The sequence below is a fragment of the Plasmodium falciparum genome (genome assembly GCF_000002765.6).
Source record: "Plasmodium falciparum 3D7 genome assembly, chromosome: 14".
NCBI classification, from domain to species: Eukaryota; Apicomplexa; class Aconoidasida; order Haemosporida; family Plasmodiidae; genus Plasmodium; species Plasmodium falciparum.
The window spans coordinates 625,001-637,517 of record NC_037283.1 but is presented as its reverse complement, the minus strand read 5'-3'; the positions used below and the strand labels follow the sequence as shown (position 1 = coordinate 637,517).

General features: G+C 18.5%; 3 protein-coding genes across 3 annotated transcripts in view; all 3 read left to right on the top strand.

The window, feature by feature from the left end:
- Window positions 1-984: 984 nt before the first annotated feature.
- On the top strand, window positions 985-2,703 carry PF3D7_1415700 (serine palmitoyltransferase, putative; the record flags this gene model as incomplete). The annotated part of the gene is made up of 1 exon (XM_001348292.1): window positions 985-2,703. One exon carries the CDS (start codon window positions 985-987, stop codon window positions 2,701-2,703), a length of 1,719 nt encoding a protein of 572 aa, XP_001348328.1.
- Window positions 2,704-4,622: 1,919 nt separating this feature from the next.
- PF3D7_1415600 (conserved Plasmodium protein, unknown function) lies at window positions 4,623-8,099 on the top strand (the record flags this gene model as incomplete). Its single annotated transcript, XM_001348291.2, has 1 exon — window positions 4,623-8,099. The coding sequence occupies one exon, from the start codon at window positions 4,623-4,625 to the stop codon at window positions 8,097-8,099; it is 3,477 nt and encodes a 1,158-aa protein (XP_001348327.2).
- A 1,168-nt stretch (window positions 8,100-9,267) lies between these two features.
- The window catches only part of PF3D7_1415500 (conserved Plasmodium membrane protein, unknown function), a gene marked incomplete at both ends in the record, with an annotated part of 3,765 nt that continues 515 nt past the window's right edge, over window positions 9,268-12,517 (top strand). Inside the window, one exon of the mRNA XM_024473353.1 lies at window positions 9,268-12,517. This exon is cut by the window's right edge and continues 8 nt beyond it. Within this exon, the coding sequence (XP_024329198.1) occupies window positions 9,268-12,517 (3,250 nt within the window).

The following is a 12,517-nucleotide window of genomic DNA, read 5'->3' as shown; positions in this document are numbered from 1 at the left end:
ATAAATTTTTACATATAATTTTGAAAAAAAATATTAATGTGTTATATATATTATATTTTTTGTTATCATAAAAACATAGAAATTGATATGTTCTAATATAAATATGATATATATAAATACATATAGTTGATTATTTTATATCTTTATTTTTTATATAATTACATAAATTGGGTGTTATTAAAAATATATAAACCCTAGTATTTCTTAATCCATTAAATGAAATACCTAATTAAAAATAATCCATACATGTGTATTTCATTAAAAATATTATGAGACATTATATTTTGTATTTAAAGAAAATAAATAAATAAAAATAGACATATAAATATATTAATATATATGAACACATTTTTAAGTAGTCATTTTTAAATATAACCATATAAATAAATAAATAAATATATATATATATATATATATATGATTATTTTTTATTTTTCTCTCTTTTTTTTTTTTTTTTTTTTTTGTATTTTGTTTTAATGAATTCTTTGGGTTACAATGCATTTCTATACATAATATTCTATTTAATGTGCATATATATGTTTATACATTATTATACTGTTAAATAATTCTTTTCATAGATCTTCATTTATATTTTAATATATTTTTATTTTTTTTATATGAAACTAATGTTATTTATTTTTCCAATGTAAAATTTATATTTATTTGTATTATTATTTTTTTTGTATTATAATTAAAGAAGAATAAAATAAAAAAATAAAAAAGAAAATAAAAAAAAAAAATAAAACTTATTGAAGAATAGGAAAATAAATATAAATAAATAAATAAGTACACATATATAAATGATATAAATAATATATATATATATAATTATTATATAGTAAAAAATATACATTATATATATTACCTATAAATAATAAGGTCTATATTAGCACATAAACATATATACATATATATATATATATATATGTGCTTGCTGAAGAAGAAAAAAATTTATAATATTAAAGAATCCTTTGAAATTATAAAATGCATTTAAAGGGACTAATGGATTATAACTATTTTTTAGGTTTAGAAGTTTTACAAAATTTTGATATTGTTAATTACCTTATAGCAGGTATTGTGTTATTAGCTCTTATACTTGCGGTTTTTAATGAAGACGCTTCAGCAGGATCTCCAAGATTATCTTGGGTATTAGGAGAATTTCTACCTATACAACATTCCATATTTGCTTTAAATTCTAATGTAGAAAAGAAACTGTTTCGAAAAAGGAGTAGTAAAATATACACATTTATAACATGTTTATATAATTTATTTGTAGAATTAAGAAATTCAATAACAGAAGGTAATTTTATTATGTTAGTTAAAGGTTGGTTTTTAAAAGTATTGAATAAAATAATATTATATAAAAATTTGTTGCTATTAAAATATCGATCACAATCCAAAAGGCATTTATTTTACATGTTAGTTAAAAAAAAATATAATTTACCTATTCAAAAGGAGGAAAATGAAATGCAAAGTTATTTAGATGCAAAAAGAGAATTGATTCGTTTAAATCGATGGTCTTTTATGTGGAGAGTCTCAAATGTGAAAAATGAATTTCTTCTATGTGAGAAAAGAAAAGCTAGGCCTATATCATCTTATTCTTACTTAGATTTTATAAGAGAACCTTTAGTACAAAATAATGCAATACAAGCTGCTATGGAATGGTCTACTGGAAATCATGGTCCTAGAATGTTAGGAGGAAATAGTCAGATATTAAGAGACTTAGAAAAAGTTGTAGGAAACTTTTTTGGTAGAAATGATTCTATTTTGGCTGTTTGCGGATTTTTAGCTTGTATGTCTGGAATAGTTGCAGTAGCAACACATGAAGATATTATATTATATGACAGCAGGACACATGCATGTGTAAAAATGGGAATACAAATATGTGGAGCTAAAGCATATTCGTTTAAACATAATGATTATAATCATTTAGAAGTATTATTAATAAAATATCGATATAAATATAGAAATTGCTGGGTATGTATCGAATCTGTATATTCAATGGATGGTGATATACCACATTTACCAACATTCAAAAAATTATGTATACAACATAAAGCAAAATTATATGTAGATGAAGCACATGGTTTGGGTGTTTTAGGAAAAACAGGAAGAGGAATAGAAGAACATTTTAATATGCCAGGTACAGCTGATATTATTGTAGGAACATTTAGTAAATCTATTGGTGGTGTCGGTGGATATATTGTAGCATCAGATGAAGTAATTGAATTTTTAGATTTTCATTGTATTGGTAATGTTTTTTCAGCACCTTTACCAGCTTATTGTGCCGGAGGTGCATTAAAAGCTTTCGAATTAATAGATACTCAACCATGGAGAATTCAAAAACTTAAATTTAATACTAAATATTTAAGAAATGGTTTAAAAACTGGAATGGGACATTGGCCTAAGGATTATCCTGAATCTTATAAATATATTATTGAAGGGGATGATGCTACAAGTGTTATACCTGTAATCTTTCCAAATGATCCTGATCGTTTATTTAAAATATGTAACCTTCTATTAAAAATGAACTGGATGATTTCTGCTGTTGTTTATCCTGCTTGTCCATTAAAATATCCACGTTTTAGGGTTACAGCAACATCTGCTTATACGATTGAATATATGAATGAGTTTATTTCGGATATTGTCCGTGCTACAGTTAGGGTTAAACCTTCCCCCCTCGATACGCAACTGATCATATAAACAAAATAATTTAGAAAAATAAAGAACATAATATGTTCAAATGTAAAAAAATAAATAAATATATATATATATATATATATATATGACATCCAAATATATTTTCATCATGTTATTTATTATTACATATTTGTTTTACATATCTTATTTATTTTTTTTTTCTATATATGTTTTATACTTTGATTTATTTTCTTATAATTTCATTTAAATTTTTATAATATTTTATTATAATATTTTTTATTTTTTTTTGTTCAAGGATACATATTTTTATATGTATTATCATATGTGGAAATTTACATATTTATTTGTTTTGAGCTTAAAAGCTATTCTATCTTATTATTATTTTTTCACATTTCTTATTTTTGATTTATTTCTTATATATATATATATATATATATATATATACATATATATATATTCTTTTTAATATCCTTTATAAAATTCATAACAGAAAGGTATTAACACATATTATATACATTATTATAGAAAAAAGAAAAAAAGAAAAAAAGAAAAAAAGAAAAAAAGAAAAAATAGAAAATAAATTTGATGAAAAATATCTGCAAAATGTGAATGATTTTGTAAAAGGAATTTCGTTTATTAAACATATTATCTATTATACATAAAATTTATTTGTATATATTCATGATAAAATTTTTCCCTCTATACATAATTCTATAATAATAATTATAATATGGTGTGTAATTATATAAATACGCGTAGTAACAATATAAGGTTATATATAAAAATTAAAAAATATAAATATAAATATAAATATATATATATATATATATATATATTATATATTTATTTATTTAATGTTCCATATATGAATAATATTAAATATTTATTTTATGATATTTTAAAATTATTTTGTTACTAAAAGGAATAAAAAAAAAAAAAAAGAGATAATTAATTAAAAAAATTCATATGTTAATTCTTTTTTCTTTATGGTACGTGTAATATATATCAATGTAGAAATATTGCAAAGGAGAAAATGAAATATATATATACAATATTGTAAAATTGGAACATATAAAAAAAATAAAATAATGAATATACTAATTTTTATAACATTAAAATTTATATAAATAATAAGCTATATATATATATATATTCAATGGATTATATTTTTAGAATACGTTTAAAAAATTTTTTTTTTTTTTTTTTATTGTATGTATATAATTATATATATATATATATATATACATATATACTTTATACATATATATAAATATACTACAAAAGGATAAGAGCATAAATTTTATTAAAGATTCTCTTTTATTTTATTTTATTTTATTTTTATTTTATTTTATTTTTATTTTATTTTTATTTTATTTTTATTTTATTTTTATTTTATTTTATTTATTTTTAATTTTTATTAAAATTAACAATTCAAATAAACACATATACATATAAAAAAAAAATATTTTTATGTATTATTTTTTTTTGAAGTTTCATAAACATCATAAAATAAAATAAAATAAAATAAAAAAAAAACTTAATATTCTTAAATATATTATTAATAACACATACCTAATATTTTTATATACTTTATTTTTTTTATTTTATTTTTTTAATTTTAGTAATTATATTTTTGAACATTATAATATTAATAAAAAAATCCTTGTGTAAAATAAAATATTAAATTTGTTATATATAATATATGTACATTTATAAACCATTTTTACCGTAATTTATATAAAATAATTGTATTATACTTTTCAAATTATATATATATATTATTTCATGTATTATAATGAAAATCATTTGTATGTAATAAATTTGTTCCCTTAAATAATATATATTTACATTAAAGGGTTCAAATATATTGTATATTTATATATATATATATATATATATTTATACCTTGTATAATATATAAGAACAAAAAAAAAAAAAAAAAATGAATAAACTTATATATAATGGTTTATAAAAATTTTGATGATGAAGTAGGAAAAAGGAAGATATTCCTAAATAATAGGAACTGCGAAGATTATTCAATAAATGAAGGAATAAAAATTAAAATGGAGGACTGGAGATCTGAAAATAAATATAATAATATGCATAATGATAAGTATAAGCACGATAGAGATATTTTAAATAAATATAGTTACCAAATAGATAATGTTAAAAAAAAGGATGAAAGGGAATATGGAAATTATAAAATGAATGACTATGATAGGAGAGGTACGAATTTATATGGTGTGACAAAAGATTATGATGATAATATGGAAATTTATAGAGAAAGGTGTGAGACTAAAATGAATGAAACATATACAAAGCCAACAGATGAATATATTGAGGGTTCAAAAAGAAGGATATCTCAAAGGGATATTAAGGAATTATTAAATAAATATAATAAGAAAGATGAGTATTACCATGAAAATAAATATATTACAAATGATAAACGACATACTTATCATAATTTCAATAGGAAGTATGATTCCTTAAATCAGACTAATAATAGTATGTTGGATTCTGAAAATAAAAGAAGAAATAATTATTCACATGATGATTTAACACGTGATAAAATAAGGTATCACTCAAAAAATAGTCGTCATTATAATTTAGATAAAAGTCAAAATAGTGTTAACATGAATTATATTAATAATAACGATATTAACAATTTAAAAATTTTTAACCGTAAAGAAAAAGATAAGGGGAGATACAATAGAATAAATGAAAATGTGGAATATTGTAAAAAAAATTTTAATAATATAAATTTACATAATGAAGTATCGTCCACATTTGACAGTGATGAATATGAAAAATATAATATTAGGAATCATGAAAGGAAATTATCACCAAAAAAAAAAAATCAATATATTAATTATCATAATAATGATAATAATATATTTGAGAATTCTATTTCCCCCTTAAGAAGATATGCGAGTTTGAATAAATCAATGGGATATAAAAACAGTTTCAATGATAATTTGAATACCCCATGTTATAATAAAGAGTATGAAAATAATAAAAGAAAAACTGAGTTGAAAGATTATGAACATAATAAACTTAATGATACTTATGAAAGGGATAAAAAGAAATCTTTATATGACACCTTTTTTAATATTACAGAAAAGTTAGAGAGTATTAAAAAGGGGAAAGAACAAAATGGTAGTTTACAAAAAAATGAGGATAAAGAAATTTTTCAGGAAGAGGAAAAAAACGAATATTATAGTAATGAAAATAATAATAATACAATTAAAAAGAAATGTAACTTATTATACCATAAGAATGATATATTACATGATATGCCAAATTATGAAAATATGCACAATAGTTATATATATAATAATAGGGATAGTTTTAGAAATAAGGAGGATAAAGAACAAAATGATAATAATTATCAAGAGGAGGCACCTTTTGATTTTTTTATAAAAAAATATCCTTCGATGTCAAAAAAAAATAATATAAAAAGAAATGATATTAATGTGGAAAATATATATAAGGGTGTAACCTGTTTTGATGATATTTTAAAATATAATTCTGAGGATTCTATAACGTGTGAAGACGATAAACATATATTGAAAAATTTAAATAATAATATAAATAATAATATAAATAAAAATATAAGTAGTCATATAAATAGTAATATAAATAAAAATATAAATAGTAATATAAATAAGAAAGATACGAATGAAAATTATCAAGAAAAAATTCAGGAAAATTTACCTATGGACGAAGAATTCACGAATATAAAAAAACCAAATGCAAATTTAGATGATACAAGTTTATCATCTAATAATTTAAAAAGTACACAACTACATATGAGCGCAATATCACATGGATCAAATGATTATTCCACTTTATATGATTACACAAATTATTCAAAACATCCAACAAAAGAATCATATAGTGATGAAAATTTATATAATGTATCGAAATATGAACAATATATGTTAGACAAAAAATTAAACAAAAGTTCTATGGAGGAAAAAAAGAAAAAGCAATATGAATATAATCTTTTTCAAAGTATGCCAACAAGAAATTGCAGAAATGAAATATCTTATAATAATAATAATAATATGAATGATTATTATAAAATTAATAAAACATATAATATATATGATATGGATAATATGAATGAATATCATAATTTTTATAAAGATAAGCATTTACGTAATAAAAACGAATTAGTAGATTTATCTAAATTGAAATATGATATAGATAGGGATATATTTTTACAACAACATAATGAGGTATTACAGAGTAATATTTTTAAAAATAAAGATATGGATGAAAACATCAACAGTGATAATAATAATAATAATAATAATATTAAATTATCTACTTCCCGTTTTGGTAAAATTAATAAATCAAATGATAACTATATAATGAATGATACCAATCTTTTTAGTGATAACCAAAGATATTTTACAAATAATAATCCATACGTTAATAATTATTATTATAAGAATAATAATCATAATGGTGATGATAAAAATTTACATATGATGAATAAACTCAAGTACTTTGATCAAGAACATTTCATTAATGAGGTTAACCCTAAATATTTTAATTCAAATATAAATAAAATCAACCATTACAATTATAATGGTAAGAATAATAACAAAAATAATATTAATCAATATGAGAATGAGAATGATAATATTAATATATATAATAAAAAATATAATTCTTTACCTTACGAAGAAGATGAAAAATATACAAGTAATATTACAAATATGGTGGAAAATGATAGTGATTATATTATTAAAAATATAGGTAAAAAGTATATATTAAATGAAGATAGTGATCAATTAAATAAATTATTAGAACTAAGAAAAAACAACAAAAAAAAAAAAATGAGAATTCAAAATAATCAAAAATATTCATATCAAGATCATTTTTATTTTGATGATGAAGTAAATGATAAATATATATCTAAAACATTAAATGAAAATGATATGAATACTAGCTATAATAGTTTTAATTCTACATATAATAAAAGGAATAATATGTCTGATAATTGTAATGATAACATTTTTAATTTTTTAAAAAAAAATCGTTCATACACTAGACCAATGAATATTGATGATTTTAATATGGATGATGAAGACCAAACCGAACAAGATAAATATAATGATGATGATTATGATGATGATGATAATATAAAAAAAAAATTTAAATCCAAAAAAAATGCAGACTTAACATATAATGAAATATTTTTTCTAATATTTATATATTTTATAAAAATTATTTGTATGTTTGGAAAATATGTAATACAAGTTATATTATTCATTTCTTTTTTTATATATATTTATTTTAAAAAAAAACCTTATAAGACTATTTGTACTACAGTATTGGTGTCTTTTCCAGTCCTATTGTTTTGTTTATCATTCATCATATTATCATATAGAAGTTTTAATACAGAGTATTTTGATAAGGACATATAAAATAATAATAATATTTTTATATATATACATATTATTATTAATAAAAATGTGTAAGAATATATTATTTTTGCTTAATTTTCTGTATTTTTTATAATAATCATTTTTTTTTTTTTTAAGTAAATAAAAAAAATATATATATATATATATATATATATATTATATATATATATTTATATATCAATTACCATCTTTCATATATATGCTACTTATAAATAGAACACACATAAGTGTATTTGTATTTGTGTAATGATTAAAAAAATAATATACTCTAACAAGTCATTTAGTTTGTTTTTCACACTATACATATTATATATATATATTATACATTTTATACTTTTTCATATTTCATATTTCTTTCTTTTTTTTTTTTTTTTTTGGTTCTCCCTTTTATTTGATTATTATGTATATTATATGTATATATATATATATATATATATATATATATATATATATATTTATGATAGATATTATAAATTACAGGCTATATTATTAATATAATTTTTAATAAATGCATGATATACATGAATAATGTTTTGCCATATGTACATATATATATAATATATTTTTTTTTTTTTTATGGGTTTATATTTTTTTATATATTTATTTTTATCAAGTGAAGATGCCATCTATTAAATGCTAATATATTTTATTTTATTTTATTATTTTTTTTTGTTTTTTGTTTTAAAAACCTTTTTCAATTTAATATGATAAATTATTTTGGATAATATAATTTTTTTTTCATTTGTTCATTAAAACCAACAAAAAATAAAATAATTATTTTATAAAATAAAATATTTATACATATTATTTATATAAGAGAAATTTTAAGGTTTTACTTTATTTTATTTCTTTTTCTTTTTTTTTGTATTCAAAAAAATGTATACACACATAAGTATAATATAAATAAAAAATCGATCTCTATATTTATTTTATTTTATTTTTTTGTAAGAAGGAAATATTCCTTAAGGTAAATGTTCTTAAACGTGTTATTTTCATGTAATTTATTTAAATCATATTAGATGAAATCCATTTCCAAAGGATATATAATATATATTATATATATATATATATATATATATATATATATATTATGTATATTTTTTATTTTGATGAAAAGATATGAAATAAGAAAATAATAAGATAATATAAAAATATATATGATAATAAAATGTTAAGGAATGTTGCTAAAAGTTCATCTGATAACCCCATTGAAGATGATAAGTTGAAAAACAAAAATGAAATATTTAAGAAAAGGATACACAAAGAAATAAAGAGATTAAAGGAATCAAAAGTTATCGATGATATAAATGTATATATTACATTTAAAGAGTTCAATGATTCAAATGATGATCAAATTCATAGTAATAACAATTATAATGGTAATAATTGTTGTAAATATGTACATTTACTACAAACATTTGATGAGAAATATTTTTTAGAAGAAACATTTTTTGTAAATAATTTTATAAAACATATAATTATATTAAAAAAGAATAATAATATATCTGATTCATATAAAGAAGAGAATGTTTATATTTCTAATGAATTAATTAAATATTACACATATAAAAATACAACTTGTCCATTCTATAATATTTTCGAAATATTAAATTTTGAAAAGTTTTTTAATAGTTTTAAATCCTTTTTAAATGAAATAAATAACTTCCTAGATATTTTTGAAATATTTAAAAAGGATTTTATGAAAGAACAAAATGTTTTCTACAAGGAGAAGTATAAAATACAAGAAAAAAAGAAAATCAGCGAAAATTATTATGAAGAAAAAGATAATGTGGAATATTTTACTAATATATTTTTTGAAATTATATATAAAGATTTTATAAGTTTTTTATCCAAAATACAAAGAGAAATTATTAATAATATATATTCATGTGATGAATATAAATATGAAAATGAAAACTTTTATAAAAAATTCTTTATATTTTTTAATAAATATTATAATATAAAAGAAAGTATAGTATATTCATTTTTTATATTTCATGATTATCCTTTTAGTAAACCGTTAATAAATTTTGAACACTTTCCTTTTTCTATATTTAAAAAAAAACGTCAACAAAATTTAATGGGTGAAAAATATAATAAGAAAAATATCCTTACGACTTTATTAAAAGAACAAAAATGGATGCCAAAGATAACCTTGGAAAATTTATTTGAGGAATCCAAAAAATTTGTAGACAAACTTTTTTTTTATTATCAATATAAAATATATTTATTTTATTATTATCTTAATAAACATAAAATCTTTGAGCAGTTTTTTCAAAATGATTTTAGAATATCTGTTGATAATTATAATGTTATTTATTCATATATTTTTAGAGTAGATAAAAAATTAATATCTAATAAAATGAAAGGGAAAATAATAGTACCTAAAAAGAATTATTCCAATTTATTATATAGCCTTAATAATTGTGAATGTATAAATCCAAATATTGTTTTCTATAAGTTTTTTTATATATATAAAAAATTAAAAAGTAAAAACTATGAAACACATGATCAATTTAGTGTATTAAGAGCTCAAAGAAAAAAAAGGTATCAGTACTTTATGTATTTATTTTTCATTATATTTATTTTCTTTATTCCTCAAATAATTAAAAATATATATATTTATAATACTGATGAGACAGAAACATATATAAGTGAACCATCTCATATTCAGGAGCTTAATAAAAATGTAGATAACTATGTACTTTTCGATGGATATGTAAATTTAATACGAACAAGTATCAATTATTTTGATAAAAAAAAAGATGATCATAGATATATGGACAACAGTACAATTTATGGAAATATAAAGAATGTGAAAGGGAATGAACAAGATTTGTATAGAGAGGGAGTTATATATGACAATATTAATAATAATAATATGAAAAATATGGATAATATGAATAATATGAAAAATATGGATAATATGAATAATATGAAAAATATGGATAATATGAAAAATATGGATAATATGGATAATATGGATAATATGAATAATGAAGAAAATATTACCAACGAAAAAAATGAACAAAATACAAATGATGCATTACTTCTTAACAATAACAAACCTGAAAATGATATGATTTCCAATATAAAGAAAAAAAAAGGAGAGAAACACAAAAATATGTTTTTAATAATTTCATCTCTTTTTGAATTATTATTTTTTTCATTAGGTATAATATATAATTTACATTTATTACGAAAAAAATATGACCAAAGCAATTTTATTGTTAATATATGTTCTTCTTTATTAATATTATATAATCCAATCTTATTTTGTAGTTATAAAAATAATATGATTGTAATATCTATAGGGTTATTAATATGGAGTATAAATTTTATGTTATTAAAAAAAATATTCTTGTGTATAGTGGTATATTTTCTATCTATATATTTTAATATAATAAATATCATCTATTTTTTCTCTTTTTTCTTTATGTATGTATATATTAATAGCAGATATATAATAAAAAGAGGAAATCAAATTAAAAGCCAATTTAAGAGTAAATTAAGAATTTTGAAATATGCTTTTATATATTTAATAATATTTATGATAATAAGTCATGTACTAATATATATTTTTTTTGATAAAGAAAAACAAAATGAAGATGTCTTTACAAATTTGTTTATTAATCCTATAAAATATTGGTACCATAAATATTTCTTAAAGGTATATTTTAATAATAATAATAATAATAATAATAACGAAAATGTACATGGACATAATATGTGGGCACCTATGAAATTCATTATTAGTAGTAATATTTATGTAAACAATTATATAATAAAATATACTCCTTTTTTTATAACATTTCTATTTAATTATTTCTTTATTATAAATACCATAATTAAATTTTATTCTTCTTTAATGTTTTCTTCTATAATATTTCTTTTTATGTCTTATACTTATTTTAGTTGTAATTATTTATTGATATTTATTATAATAATATTACTATTGTTTATTAATATACTTGGTACCTCAAGTGTGTTATTAAATATACTTTTGTCATCCTATATTATTATAGCTAATAATCATTTCCATATTTATACATTTGGTTTAACCATATTATATTTTATCTTTCACATATATTTAATGTTTCCATCAAACAATTTATTTCAAAATATAAATTATGAATTAAAAATATGTTCAGAGTTAATTAAAAATTTGTATTATTTTTTTCTAAGTAATATCCTTCATTTATATGAAGCCCATATAAAGCATATAATACTTTCATTTGTTATAATATTTTACCCTTCTGTCCTTAACAACATGTCCAATGAAAAAACAATACAGAACATTATTCAGAAAAAAAATATACAAAAAAAAATTATACTATGTTTATATTCACATATACATCATGATTATTTTTTTATACCTTTATCGTGTTTTTCATTTTGTTTGTTTGTTATGCTAGGCA